Consider the following 15,483-nt stretch of genomic DNA (forward strand, 5'->3'; position numbering starts at 1 on the left):
GATGCCTCAGCTGCTGAAAAAAACCCAAGCCCTGCGTGAGTTGCCCACAGACCATGTACCAGAGCTGAACACTAACTGCTCAGCTAATGCTGACGGCCATAACCCTGCCTGGCTCTCCTTCCACTATTTAAAGATTTTGTTATAAATGGGTGTGCTGCTCAGCTAATGGAGAGCTTAAAATAAAAGAGTGCCCGGTGATCCTTCAGCAGCAGAGATGACCTCAGTTTTAGGTGGCATCAAAGAGCACCCCAGGACTGCAGAACCCCATACCCCAGGGCAGTTTGGGGTTTTCCAGGTCTCTTTCTGATGTCTCGCTTCCAGCCCAGGTTGGGGTGGACTTGACCCTGCCAAGCATTTTTTGGAAACCATGCTTTTCCGGTGCTGCTGAGGCCACCCCGCTTTTCCTGGGACCACGAGATATATGGATACGTCTTCAGCTCTGCACTGAAACCAGCCCTGACATGGCCTCCTCTTTTGGTCAGCTCTTTCTGGAGGTCCTCAAAGGCAGCAAGGAGTCTACAAAGCCCGTTCCAGTCTTTGCTGGGTTTTCTCCACACCCCTGGCATGCAGGCAGGTGCACATAGCTTCGGTCCTCCCCAGGAGGACATCTCAAGTCTTTGCATCATCTTCATCCCGGCCAAATCCTCAGCATGCTGCTTCAGCTTGGTTGCCCACTCACCTCGCTGCCTGTGCGTGAGCATGGGGACTGATACCTTCTCCCTGCCTGTCTCACCAGCCACATCCTGAGCACCTCTAGCAAACTTCAGCCAGCATCTGAAGCTGGGGCATGTGGAGCATCCCTGCTGTTCTTGTTCCAGGGACAGGGCTTCTCATTTCTAACGTTGTCTCACAGGGGATAGCTCTTGAAAAATAAGATTAGCTGCCTTTACGGCAGACTTACTCTGCATATCCAGATCTTAATTTGCCAGCGCCTCTCCAGCAGTCTCATGGTGCAGAGCTGCACTGTTTTTCTTTCTTTCTGACTAGAACTTTATGTTTCGAGTGGTTTTGAATTTCACCACACTGCAAAAAGGCCCCTGCTCTTGTTTCTCCAGATCACTCTGGTTCTGTCCTCTCCCATCCACTCCTTCATTTTAAAGAGGCAGGGGAGAGGAGGTTTTTCCACTGTTGTTATAGCCTGCATCTTCCCATTGCTCCCTAAGGACAATATTAAATACCAGCATTCACTTATGAGCCTCCTTCCCCCATACACAACGTTCTGTTTGTTTCTTTGACCTGGACTCCTAAGCCACAGCTTACATTGCATGTACGGAAAACCTATTTTCCTTGTCTTTTTTCCCAGTGGCCATAAAGACACAGCTTAGCATGATCCACCCGCTCCTACCCACTTTATTTTCTTGTACTTCATAAATTGGTAAGTATGCCAAAGGAGAAGTTTGTTTTGCGAGTTCTGCTTTATATAAGTGCGTTTGGCAATTCTTAAACTTTTATCTGGAGCATCCACAGGCTGGAATATTTCCCATTGGCACTGTTCTCGGTATAAGTTAGCAAATACCATAGATAAATGGGATAGGGGAATAAGCAAGAAAGACTTGTTTATACAGCTATTGAAATCTGTGCCAGATTAGGGAACACAGAATAGGATTAAACAGCTTCAACTCCATTTTAGTCCATACCAGGCTCCAACCATCCTATTAAATAGCCACACAACAACCTGGAGAAGAGGATAGGATCCCCAGGTCAAACAACATTTCAGAGCAGTCCTGGACAACAAGGCCAGGCTGAGCTCAGATACCTGAATTTGCTGCTCCTCACAAGGCAGAGGACATGGGTAAGGGCCTGCCAGCCCCTGCCTTGGTCAGCCTCAGGGACAAGGCACCAAACCTCACAAAACTCTGCTGCCCTCCAGCCCACAGAACGCCACTTTCCTTGCAGAGTTGGAAGGGTCTCAATGGTAGGTGCCTCTGCTGGCACGTTCAGCACACCCAGCCTTCCTGGGAGTACAAGAGGGCAGGGAAATACGAGCCTCTGCAGGCAGCCCAAGAGCCCCACACAATTCACAGGAAACCCTGCAGGGCAGAGCTGTGCCAGCAGGACGTGGAGGGGGCAGTGGCAGAGCCACCCCTTTACGTGCCAGGGATCTCTGTTGTGCCTTCTGAGGAAGCAAGCATTTTTCGCTGCTCTGATCCTGCCCACATATTTCTCAGTGAACTCAGATCCTGCCTCGGGGCATTCAGTGCTGTTTGATTTATCCAAAGGGATAAATCTCCCTCTTCTCCTTTCTAAGCTGGCACACCACAAGCACCTTGAACCTGCATGCACCAGTGCTTTGCTACACACGGGTCTCGAAGCAGCATCCTCTGCTACTTCATCCTCACCCCTTCCCCTCCCCTTCTCCTTCCGAAGGTGACCAGCCTGGAAGCAAAAATACATCCAGGCAGCAACGCAGGCCAGGTCGCTCACTTCCCTTTTCTGCAATAATCGCTCTAGCCCTCTCTTGGTTTGCCTGGTGCCTTATCGCAACTCCTCGCGGAGGCACCGGGCGCTGCGGCATCCCCGTGTTTGCTGGGGAAAGGCTCCTTCCCCTGGGAGGCAGCGAGGCAGGCGGAGGGGAAAGGCTGCAGCGGGAAGAGGCTCGCTTGCCGCCTGCCGTCAGAAGCCTGAACTGAAGAGGAAGCTCCGTTCCCTCAGCTAGCCCAGGCCTCTGCGGACACGATGCGAAAGCAGCAGATCGACAAGACCCCTCCTTTCCTCGCTCCCCAGCTCAGGGTGCACATCTGCATCTTCAAGGCAGCCACATCCTTACATAGTTTTCCTTCTATCCACCCAGAACTTCCAGCTGTGCACTACCAGAAGCCTGAACAGGAAAACCCTGTTACAAACTCCACCTGCCCTCTGCAACTTTCCCGATGGCCTAAATGTGCATTTTACCCACAAAAAAGCAATAATCTGAATTTATAGTTTAACTCCAAGCCACAATCCAGTGCCAAAGCTCAGCAAATAAGTAACTATGGGACAAAGACTTTACCCTCCCAAGTCACCTGCAGGGGCTCAGGCCACTTCTACAACAGAAGCTTGCCTGGTGTGAGGTACAATCCCGTTCTGGGGGAACAGAGGGTTTCACCAGGAAGAGCTGTCACACCCACACACGACTCTGTAAGGAAGAGAGCAAGCCACAGAGGTGTCAACGAGTGTAGCTATAAGTTATTTATTCTGCAAAATAGAGGTATCTTCTATGGAGTTGAACACTGGAATCACAGCATTATGAAATCGAGTTGTGGAAACATTATGACAGCTCACATACACGCAGGCACACACATGCACACACATGCACACCTACACACACACACGCACACAGCCTTTGTACAGGCCCCTACTCTTGCATTATCCAGAGGAAGCCCTCTCTGCATCTTTATTTGCATTCAAGACCCCTTCCCCTATTCACAGGGCTCCTGAGGGAACGAGGTTGGTCAGGACTGGGTGCCTGGCACAGGCAACACGTGTGTGGAGAGCACTGCACATGCTCCCCAGCCCAGTGTTCAGCACATCCTGGATAGGAGTTAACTCTCAGCAGAACACAGCCCTCAGTGGAGTGCTCCCAGTCTTGCCTCAGTCTTTGTTCACGCAGCTGAGCGCAGGGTGGCTGCAGGAGGCAGATTTCCACCTTAGGACACAGTCAGTGCTCCCTGCTCACCATGGTCCATGTTCCAAAGCCGGTAAAACTCTGCAAAATCCACATAGGGCTCCACACGCCCATCTTCGTCTGGCTGGAGGGAGTGGGTGGGCCGGGAACGGAAGAGACCCCCGTCTGAACTTGAGCTGCTACTCTGTGTGTGAGTATTAGTTGACTGGAGAGTCACAGTTGGGCTTTGGCTATGGAGAGAAAGGGAGGGGGGGAGAGAGAGAGAGAACACAAGCATCTTTATTTTCTCCATCTAATGCTTTGGACAAGAAAAGAATGAGAACAAGTGCCAACTTCTTCACAGATCAAGCTATCCTTAGCAAACTGCAACTTTTTAGCTGTCTCCTGCACTACCAGAGCACTAGAAATGTTGAGAACTGCTTGGAATTGATAAACACCAAAAGACATCCAATTTGTATTTATCTGGAAGGCCTTAAGTACAACCAGGCGTCCAAGGAACAGAGGACAAGCAGCAGGAAAAATAACTGGGGGGAAGAGGCATGCACTCTGCTGGCCTCTCCATACCCATACAGTGAGGTTTACGGGAAGAGTCTGGCAGCAAGGAAAGCTATTCTTGCGTGACCTGTGTTGCAGCCAAAACAGCTCTAGTGCGTCAGCCTCATTGTTTCTGGAGCTACCAGAACACAATAACCAGAGGCTTTCTTCACTTTGCAGCATGTACACACACCACCCTGAGCCAAAGGCTGAACCTAAACAAGAACTGGTAACTAGCATGATTCTGCAAAGTGGACCCAAACAGGATCCAGTTCTAACCTTTATCCTTTTTATTTACCTCAGCCTCCAACTTGTGCAGTGCAGCCCCTCCAGCAGCCTTATAGGTGACCTGCATAGCCCCTCTTCCTTATTAAAACAGAGGGCACCCACATTCCCTCCACACAGAGCACCCAGCATGGCTCGTAAGATCCATGGAGAAGGGCTGCTCACTGCCAGAGTGCACAAACAGCAGCAGATGATGCTCCCAGGGCATGCCGCCAGGCCTGGCTTCAGAGCTGCTCTCTTTACTCATTCCCACTCCTCACACAACTGCTTTCCAGCTAACACATTATGCTGGCTGTCTATACTGCAGTCATGAGGGCCACCCTCCAGATAAGGGAATGATTGACAAGTAACTGACAGGTCTCTCTCTGCTTTTCAATCACTTTACAAGGTGTAAGGCACAAGGAAGAACTGTGGGTAGCAAGAGAAAACGACTTTTACTTAGTGAGGGTGGGGGTGGCTTCATCCAGCGTTGAGCTGCTGTGAGCACCATTGACCATCTGGCCCTGGGAAGGCATGACAAGAGAGAGTGTGACACTCGTCTTGCTTGTGCTTTGGGAGCTGGAATATGGCACAGAGACTGGGTAGACACGGCCTCCTAAGAGAGAAAACAAGAGTTATAAAATGTGGCTGAGACATGACTGGGGGTGCAAATGGCAAAGAAAGGCCAAAGAACCCAGGAATTTATATTAAGCTGCCTTTCTTAGATGCTGTACTGTATTCTGTCAAATTGTCACAGACTAGGTCTCAGAAGCCAATAATCCCTTTAATAAGAAAATTCCTTATACACCAAGTATCTCCTCTCCTGATGTTAGGTTAGTGCTGGATGAATCAAGAGACCTTCTACTCTCCATTTTGTTCCATTCTCTCCCCAACATACCTTGTGTTGGCGTCAGCGTGGGCTGGCTCATCTCACCCAGGGGGTACCCAAAATTCCTCACAAGCAGCGTCATGTCTTCATGCCGGGGACAGAACTTGGACCGTTCCCCACCACTGGCAAAAGTGTCACAGTGGATCCTCTTAACCCGGTCCACTACTGCTTGTGCCACAGCATCCAGTGATGTCTGCTTGGCAAACTCTGTGGCTATCATGGCTGCAATCTCCTGAGCACAGAAGATAAAAAAAAAAAAATCCCAAGAGGAAGGATGTTTGGGAGATTTTGCAGGAAACCTTTTCGTGCCATCTGATCTAAGAGTTTTTATGGCAACTCATATGACTGAGATGCTTCCCAGTCTCTCCTGCTCATATGTGCCCTTGTGCCTTGAATCATCACATTCCCTTTAACGGCCACTCCTAAGGGACAGGCAGCTGCCCAGAAGAACCGGCTTGGCAAAGTAGCTCCATATTATTACAGACTGGAATGGGATGGCACACAGGTGTTCCACCTGGCCAGCACTCACAGTGCAGATGAGGAGCAAGGTGTGTACAAAGCAGCTGATACCACTGGAGCGAGTCCATAGTCAAGGGAATGTTTCCCAGGCTCACCTGGTTGGCCTGCCCAGGCCCATGAGCTGCCTCCAGTGCCTTGTAGAGCCCTTCAGACATGAGCACCAAGAAGCCAGTCACCCCATCCAGCGAGTGCCCTCCATGGATTTCAGGCTCTGCTATGATGGGCTTTGATTTAGCAGCACTGGAAAGAAACAGTGTTATTTAGTATTTAATGGTAACATAGTAGGTAAAAATGGAGGGGTCACAAAGAAAAGCAGGGCTTGAAACCACAAAGTTGAGTTTTTCTGACCTGAGCAGTTCAATATCAGTATAGCCGTATTTGACTTTGTAATCTCCAATTCGCCGAGTGCTTTCCTGTCCACGAATAGTTCCCATTTGTTTTATTTTTCCTGCATCCAAGCCTGCCAGATTGAAAACAAAAAAGATTTAACTGACTTTGGGAAACTTGCAGGACTTCCTTTGCTTACACTGTCAGGAATGAGAAAAGAAATATCCACAGCTAGAGTGACTTGTAAGACAAAACAAGATGCCAAAGAAACATCAGGAGCCCAACAGGGAGAAAAGGAAGAGGAGTTTGCTGTGTTCCACGGGACACCTTTTCATCAGTTGTTATCTGGGAAAGAGAGAGAAAGAGAGAGATGCACGCAGCCCAACATGCACACTCTGAATGCAAGGGCTGGCCCTGAGACAAAGCCCACATCCTGGTCCAAAGTCACCAGTGGGAGCTGGCCTGGGTGCACAGGCATTCGCTGAAAAGGCAGGGGAACATCTGCTCCTGTCTGTTCTGGACTGTGTGATGGAAGAAGGCAGGAAGGGAATAAAAAAAAAAAATGTATGTGAAGGATTCTGCTTTTATTTCTGCCTCTGACTGATCCCTGCTCCTAAACTCCGCATGACAATTTCACCAGTACACTAGACTACAGAGGGAGAAAAGGAGAACTACCTACAAGAAGCACTGAATTTTCTCAGGTGCTGAAACTGATGAGGGCTACTCCTAAAATAAGGACAACAACCAGGCAAGTACTTATTTAAATAAATTTAAGGAGATATACTTCTGGCAGGGGCTAAGAAGGAATCCCATCTTAAAGAAGGTTCTAATAGGAACCATCTGGATGCAGCTACTATTTGAAGCAGGACTCAGAGCAGATGAGCCACTTACCTGGGCTGTTCTGGCAATTCCCCTTCCCTGGTTATACCTAGAGCTAACAGGCAGAAAACGTTATTTTGAGGTTTTATCTAGGGATGACTGTCCTTAGTACAAGGTGAAGGCAGGGGTCCAACTGAAACTCTCCCTCTGAGTCAAACCAAGCCTCACTGCACAGATGGCTCCACACCTACCCCAGCAGTAAGACACAATTCTGCCATCTGCTGCAGACCAAAGCTGACTCACCAACATGGCCTGGCTCTTTTGCCAGCTCCTGGCAGGGGCATACATGCTGTCGACAGACACAAACACAGGGAGGCTTTCAGAATGCCAGAAAGGTTGTGTCTAAATCACAGCAGCACTGCTGGAGCACTAAACAAGCTGTGGTGTGCTGGATGAAGAGCCACAAAGGTGTAAGGCCTTCCCTTCCCCCAGGAGAGGTCCAACGTAGGCACCATCATGACAAACCCTATCTCCGCTACCTCTTATCACTGTGCTTCAACCTAACTCTACAACAACCTCCTCTGGGCCCTCAAAACAGCCTGTGCTCACTGGCTTGTTCCACAGGCTCTCCCTTCTGCTGGGACTGCCACCAAGAGAGCCACTGCTGTGCCAGGTTGAAGTCAGTGATTCTACCAGACCCCTGTTCTGCTACAGACAGTAGCCAAATTCTGCATTTTTGGCAGCAGAAAGACAGTCAAAGGGTCTCTTTTCCTAGATTCTTGTGTTCAGTCTTCTCTTTCACAGCACATACCCCTACTGCAAGAATATAAGTAAAAAAGGAAATGAAAGAGAAATAGAACAAACCAAGACCTAGCAGCAGAAAACTACCACATCAACAGCCTCACCACATAAGAATGTATCTACCAGATGAACCTAACAAAGAAAGCAAAGTTCTTTTTTAAGAACTTGTCTGTACCTTTACAACCTACTTAAAGGTACAGAACTATTTCAAGAAGAATTTGGTATTAGCAATCACACAAGTGGTCTGGGCTAGTTCTAGACCAAGAAAGAAAGCATGTCAAATGCTGTAAGGGAAAAGGGAAATAGCCTAAAGCAAAATGTCAGCATTAAGAGTTCAATAGCTACTGATGTGAAAGCAGTAAATGCCTGGCTCTGTCTGAAGTGTAGCTGCCTATTTTGTAGCAGCCTGTACAAAGGCATATTGAAACACATCATCCTGAGGGTGCAGCAGCACACAGAACTTAACCCAGCATAACTGTGGTTTGCTTCCAAAGAAGCAGTCAGATATTGTCCATCTTGCTTCTGCCCTCTGGCTGTGTGCTTCCACTCCTGCTTTCCTACTGACTCCAGCAATCACACAGCTGGAGGGCAAATCAATGGCAGTTTGGCAGTTGGACACAAAACACTTGGAAAAAAAAAAAGGGTAGTTTTCTGCTGGTTCATTGAGCTGAACTTACTAACTCTGCAGCCTCACAATAGCTAGATATGCAGAAAGAGAAGGCACTGAACTTGTCATCTGAAAACACAATAAGCTTCTTTTTGTGGTCATTTATTGTTTCCAGTGGCTTGAGTAATTCCTGGTTGCCCCAGATAAATTGAGGGATTCTCAGATCAGAACAAGAAACCCAACACTCACCCAGTTGGGAGAAGCGAAAAAGTTCATCCTCATTCTCTGTTGTATGGTCCACGTTCAGCTGAGTCACCTGCAGCCCATCCACCGTGGACTTGCATAGCAGTGCCCGATTGGTACCTGCAGTGGGAGCAGTGAGATGAGGCACCAGACAGCTTTGCTGTTAAGAGGGGGAACATATCCAAATGGAAAAGGAATGGGAGAAGGGAATAAAGGCAGAAAAGAAGAGAAAGCCTCATGTGCTGTCTCATGATTATCTCCGAAAAGTAGCCTTGCTAGCAGCATAGTAAGCCTGCTAGGCAGCTCTTCAATCAGGCCTGAACCAGTACCTCACAAGCAAGCCCTCAAATTCTCAGTGAACCTGCAGTACTGCCTCTCAGCCCTTTCTCCCCTCCGTTCTTTGGTCATAACACATTGCATCAGCCAACATCTGTAGAGATAAAGAGCCAGGCTGATTTCAAATGCTCCTGTAAGTAACAAGCATATAATTTCTTGGCCACAGAGCAAAGAAACTGTCCCCACATTCAAATTTCTTTCACTTCCCAGGATCACAGCCATCCTCAGAAACACCTAGACTGAGCTGCTGACAAAAGAACAACTCACCCACATTGGCAATATAGAGCTTGTTGTTGAGAACAACAGCCACAATAGCCATGGCTCCTCCAGAGATCTCCTGCTCTACAATCTTCAATCTCTCCACAATCTTCTGGTACTGAGGAGGCAGCTGGTGGTGAGGGACACCCTGGAAGCCAAAATGAGGGAAAAATTGAAACACACAGTCCACAGTACAGAAATCACATCTGGAGTCAAAATTCTGTAGGGAAGGGACTTGTCTTGGCATATCTTAGCCTCATGCCAAGCCTATGCAAGATGTAAAATTATTTGCTCAATGCTAACAAATGACACAGCTCCAACAGGTTCAGGAAACAATGGTCCTGTTCACTTGAAGAACACGATCCACATCTGCCCAGATACCATACAAATTTGAGGCCTTGTCTCTCATCTGTGTCATATGGCTTTGTCCTGGAAGAACCATATGTACAGGCTGAACTCCTCTCCATGATATATCCATTCCTTACTAAGATAACCAATAATGGGTCAAAGTAGTACCAGCATGAACAGTGGGAACTCTGGAAAATGGACCAAGGTGTTTGCTTCACTTCATGCAAGCTCCCAAAAGAGAGCCGCAGAGAAATCATTTTCAGTTACAGCCTCCCTTGAACCAGACTAACAAATATGCCCATATCTCATCCAGCAGCCTGGATGGTGGGACCTCCAGCAGTGTCTGTTCTTAAGGCTACATTACCTCTGGTAGCTGAGACTGCAGGCTGGCCTTCTCTGCCAACGCATCATCAATAGACTCCAGGAAACTTCTTTCCACCACATCAAAAGCCTAAAAAAGGCCATAAAGACAAACTAAGCTTTTATCCAATGCCTACAGACCTTTAAGTCTGCCCATTGCCACCTCCCTAGGACAAGCTCATGAGGGTGGATGATCACTGTACATTCGAGGATCACTACATCAACATTGAAACACAATTATTTCAGTGCAACTAGTTAACAGCTTGTAAAAGCAATCTGCAACAACTCAAAATAGGCGACAGAAACCTTGAAATCACGTTCACAGCAATGTCAGAGACCTATCTGATCTTGTGTGCTGATTGCAAGAACTTGCCTGTCACTCAGGAAAGCACACGCACAAATCCATCTCCCCATACATTAACTTTTCCCTTTCACCCACTGTCATCTCCTTGGCAGGCTGACTTGTTCCTACATGCCCAGTGCAGACTATGTGCAGCTTTCTGGAGAGCTCTCAGCAGTGTGCTGAGAGAGCCAGAGGGACAGATGGATATGAGGCGGGAGTGAAACAAAGCCCCACAGCTGCTCAGGATGGGTGCAACTACAACCATTGGCAGATGTTTCCAACCCCCACAGAAACCAGATGCTGCTCCCCTGGCGGCAGAAAGAGGAGGTGGGTAGTGTGAGAAGCAGGAGCGGTTCAAAGCCAAAGCTTCTTTACCTGCAGCAGAACTCGACGCACATCAGCATCACTATGATCTGCATGTAGCTGACCCAGCAGCAGTTCTGCAGAAAGCCTCTGACCCACAAAGTTGGTGACTCGGTTGCCGTCGTAGCCATTGAAGACACCATAGAGGTAGCAGTTGTTCTCGCTCCTGTCAAAGAGGACAGAAGCAAAGAGGTCACAGTCGTCTGTGAAACACAGTAACAAGTTCCTCCAGACACCTCCTGCACACTCAGGCCCCGCCCTCGTCTTCTGAGTCCTGTGTGACAAACTAAATACTGCTTTTACCTGCCCTTGTGTTGGCAGGAGCCTGTGTCCCAGGTGCAATCCACTTACCTGAACTTTAACCAGTTGTCTTCCAACGGGTGACCTTCTGTCCCCTTGCCATCTGCACTGTAGGAACGGTTTGGAGCTGAGCCAACCCCAGAGAGATGGCAGGATGGTAAATCATCTGTCCAACTGGGCTGCTGTTCCTGGGAGACAGAGCAAAGAGAACATAAAAACCCCAAGCAGCCTTAAGTGATGATCCTGGTCCAGTACAAGTCCATCTCCACCCTCTTCTCAACCCTTCTCCCTTTGTTAACAGGGCAGCACACCACCCCAGCCAGTAACTTTGTATTCCCTGCTGCAGAACTGCACCACTTACCACTTCCTTTCCCTGTGAAGCTGAGCTCTTGCTAACAAGAAACCAGAAGTGAGATCTGCACCTGAGTTTCACACTCCATATAACACAGCAGTATACTTCGCTATACACCTGGTGCAGCAGACCTTCACACATCCATGGCAGGTAAGACTCTGTTTCCCCGCTGGAGCCCACTCTCCCAGGACAAGGGACTGGGGCCCTGCTGCTGGCAGCCATCCGTGGGACCACCACCTCCTTGGCACACACTGACAGGTCACACATACGCGGCCTGCAACCCCCAGCTACCCGCTCCCGCAGTGGAGCACCCCCAACCCCCCCCAGCACAGGCACGGCCCCACAGCCTCCTGCGGCCCCACAGCGCTGCAGAGCGGAGGCCCTGCCCGGGCTGCTGATCACGACCACGCAGGGTCCCCCGCAAGCTGGGACCCCCTGCCCTCAGGCGGCACAGGGGACAGGAGGGCAGCAGCCCACCTCCCCGCTGAGGGGGGACGCTCCCCACCCTCGCCGGACCTCCCCTTTCCCCACACAACACCGCAGGGGACAGACGAGAGGGAGACCCGAGTACCCCCTCGCACCCACCTGGGGGGTGCGTGTGCATGTGCATGGAGGGGGGAAAGATGCCACTCACACTCTGCAGCAGACTCCTCCTCTGCGCCGCCATCTTGGAGCAGGAACCACCCCCTCCTCCCGCCGCCCGCCCTGTCTCCCCCAGAGCAGACAAGTCCGCCGGGTAGAGCGGCCACTCCTCACGAACCCGCCCCCACCGCCCCGGCTCCGCCCACCTGCGTGGGGGCCAATGGGCGGGAGCGGTGGGGTGCGCTGTTGCGGGTCCGCCGTTTGGCGCTGCGGCTGCGTCTGAGGGGGTTCTGGGGTGGTGGTGCTGGGGTGCTTGGGAGTGTGGTTTGAGCGGTGCTGTGCGGCTGCCGGCGGAGGTACCCCGGAGGAGATCATCCAGTCCCAATCCCCTGCCATGGACAGGGACACCGTACACTATTGCAGGTTGCTCCAAACCCCGTCCAACCTGGCCTTGGACACTGCCAGGGATGGGGCAGCTACAGCTTCTCTGGGCAACCTGTGCCAGCGCCTCAGCACCCCATGGGGAAGAATTTTTTCCTAATATCTAATCTAAATCTACCTTATTTCAGTTTAAAGCCATTCCTCCTGGTCCTATCCCTACATGTCCTTGTAAAAAGCTCCTCCAGATTTCTTGTTGGCCCCTTTAGGCACTGGGAGCTGCCCTAAGGTTCCTTCTCCAGGCTGAGTAACCCCAACTCTCTCAGTTCACAGGGAAGCTATTTACAGCTATGTATTTAGCTAATTATACAATTGGCTGTGTATGTAGTTACATATAAATTTATATAACATATTATTAGAAATCTCCGTTTCTTGCATTAAAGCCTTTAGTCATGTGAGAAAGAAGCACCTTTTGGCCACCACGGCAAGTGTGTGTGGAGGGGAAGGGAAGAAGGGCAGGGTTGTGAGGGTCCTATTAAATGGGTTCACTTTGGGAACCAGAGCGCCCTGAGGGACCCTGCTGATTAAACGTTTTTCTTCGCACCATGCCATGTTGGGGGTTGGACTAGATGACCATTGAAGGGCCCTTGCAACCCAAACTCCTCTTATGATTCTACGCTGTTCTGTGCAACATCTAGGGAAGACCAAGATTCCAGCTCTCGTTCCCACTGCTGCTCCATAGACATTACAAGAGGCACCCATTTGTCTCTGCTTGGAGTCTCTCTCCTGCTGAAGCAATCCACAGCCCTTCGCACTCTCTTGCAGGTCATAACAAGGATGTAGTGGAACCATACCCTCAGGCTGTCTGTGGGAAGGTGTGTAGAATAGCTGACAGGTGGTTCTCAATACCCACCGCAGTCCTTGGTAGTCCTGAGTCAGGCCCAGCGATCACTTCTTTGCTTGTCTTAACAACATAGACAAAGCCAAAGACCACTGGTTTTGCTCTTCTGTAAGATCCTTTCTAGGCTATGGTAGCCTGTTTCAGGAGGAACAGTTTCCAACTGAATGAGCTCAGCTGGAGCAGGAGGGAAGACACAAGAATCATTCCCACTGCTTTCTTAACATTATAAGTCAGCGCAAGAGCCCACTGGGTGTGTGAGTGACAGATCTTGAAGTGAGTGATAGTTGGCAGAGAGCCTGTGGCAGCAGGGGGCTTGGGGAAGAGCGTGTTTCCCTGTGTGGATCAAGGCTGAAAGTGCTGCAATGTGAGAGACGTGCAGTTTTAGCCATGTGTAGCAGTGCAGTTGTGGTGAGGGTGGGAGTTGTAAGTAGTCTGGGCTTCCAGCAGTGGCTTGGAAGACTCTTTTAATGACATCTTTGTGGCAAATATATTAGATTCAAATGCACTTCAGAAATTATTCAGTTAATTAACTTCATTCTGTGGAACAATGGTTTCTGCTGCTGAGGATCCTGCTGGCTGGAGTATTCTAGCTCCTTTTCCTGTAAATCCTTTTTCTATTGCTTTGTTACATCTCTTTCTTCCAAATATACAAAGATTACAGATCCTTCCCCTTCATGCAATGTTCACAGATATTCAGCCATTCAAGCGGACTTAGGCACAGAGGCAGAATTACGTTTTTAAAGGTTATATTGGCCAAAGAGAGAAGAAAACGCTAAACGTAAAACTTCAGTCTACAAAGAAGTTCTCACATGTTCAGCTTTCTGTGTAAGCTTGGTCTCACCGATGTCATTTGGAGGATTCCTGTGGCCAAAGCTGTGAGTGGGTACAAATAATTACAGGAACGGGACTCAAGCCTGCATTAAAATCAAAAGTAGGATGGACAGATTGAGTACCGATAAATCATGTTTTCTTACGTGTAGAACAGCATTGTCCCTGTCATTAAGAAGCAACAGGCAAGTTTGTCGGCTTTAAAACGCGATGACAGTTTTCCAGCATTGCAGCAGAAGCTTATGCCTTTTTAATGACATTCAAGTTTGCAGTCATGCACCTTGATGAGCACAGGCAGACCCTGTCCTTGCTCAGAGCGCCACTGAAGTCAGCAAGTATGCTTAGAGACTGCCAGCATGTATCGCATTGCAGGACTGGGAATTCAGGAACCATTTCTGTCTTCTTAAATCCATAAGTGAGTCCTTTTGAGACTACCCGGAGCAGAATCTGCGTGTGGGTGCGATAGGGCAGAATGTGATCTCAATGTAACAGCAAAACAATGTTCCTGAAGATACAAGATAAGAAAGCTGCCACTTTCCTTGTTTGTACAATGACTAGTCACCTGTTGCAGTTAAAAATGTGCCCTGTTCCTAATTTAAATGTCTGGCTTCAGCTCTTAGTCACTAATCTTTGTCATTCTGGTTTGTTTTTTTCCTGCCCCTTTGAGTTGGAACACAGACCTGGTGCAAAATGTTTCTTTCCTTGGTAGAAATACTTGTCCCAGATTTTGTCTGGTTGTTCCTGTGGTTGTGTCACGAGCTTCTGCCCTAACCTTGAGCGAGGCAGTTAACTACTTGGCCTGCAAGAAGGGAGTAGTAAGGTTTACCAAACGCAGCTGCTTGCAGGGCTAAATGCGTATCTGTCCAGCATTTCACAGCCCTCTGATGAAAAGTGCTACTGAAGCAGGTGTGCTGCTTCATGAATATCTGCTCATAGCTTTATGCAGCACTTGCAAGATGAAATACTGCACTGACAGAGTCTTTATTGGTTATATTGATCAAGCTTATTTTATCCTTTGGTCTATTTATGCTTCTTACGTTCTGTAAATCCTCTCAGAAATAAACCGTGTTGTATTCTTATGTCAGCCAAAATCTCCCCAAGAATGCAGGATATTGGTCACTGATCCTCATCATCCATGCACCAATAAATGAATTATACGATTCAATGACTATCCGATCCCCAGCTTCCTCTCTCATGTTAAACTCCCACATTTCTTATTCCTCCCTCTCTCTCTCCCTATCTTTTTATAATTATTCTTTCTCACTGTTTCTTTGTCCCCAGTGTGAGGGATTCTACACATGGAATTGCTGGTGCCAAGCTGTACTGCTGCCTTCCTGGGTTTATTAATGTTTTCTCTGTAGAAAAGGAAGCAGCACGGTCACTGCTGGGCTGTGGGATCAAACATGAACAGCATGAGGGGGAAAACATGCCCTATGCTCTGTGGGGAGTCTGGAGCATGGGGCAGTCCAAGAACAGTGCTCATGTAGGTGCTCAGAAACCATACATGATGGGAAGCAAATACAGGAT

The 15,483-nt window shown here is 48.9% G+C and overlaps 1 protein-coding gene across 1 annotated transcript; it reads right to left on the bottom strand.

Annotated features, from left to right (window-relative positions):
* Window positions 1-3,183: 3,183 nt before the first annotated feature.
* On the bottom strand, window positions 3,184-11,955 carry TAB1 (TGF-beta activated kinase 1 (MAP3K7) binding protein 1). The gene is made up of 11 exons (XM_080628142.1): window positions 11,902-11,955; window positions 10,967-11,103; window positions 10,628-10,781; window positions 9,914-10,000; window positions 9,211-9,349; window positions 8,614-8,727; window positions 6,159-6,270; window positions 5,906-6,050; window positions 5,301-5,523; window positions 4,862-5,018; window positions 3,184-3,834 (listed from the first exon to the last, which is right to left on the bottom strand). The coding sequence occupies exons 1-11, from the start codon at window positions 11,932-11,934 to the stop codon at window positions 3,627-3,629; spliced, it is 1,509 nt and encodes a 502-aa protein (XP_080484268.1). The 5' UTR covers window positions 11,935-11,955; the 3' UTR covers window positions 3,184-3,626.
* Between the last annotated feature and the right edge of the window lie 3,528 nt (window positions 11,956-15,483).

The sequence above is a fragment of the Psittacula echo genome, assembly GCF_963264785.1.
Source record: "Psittacula echo genome assembly, chromosome: 1".
Classification (NCBI taxonomy): domain Eukaryota; kingdom Metazoa; phylum Chordata; class Aves; order Psittaciformes; family Psittacidae; genus Psittacula; species Psittacula echo.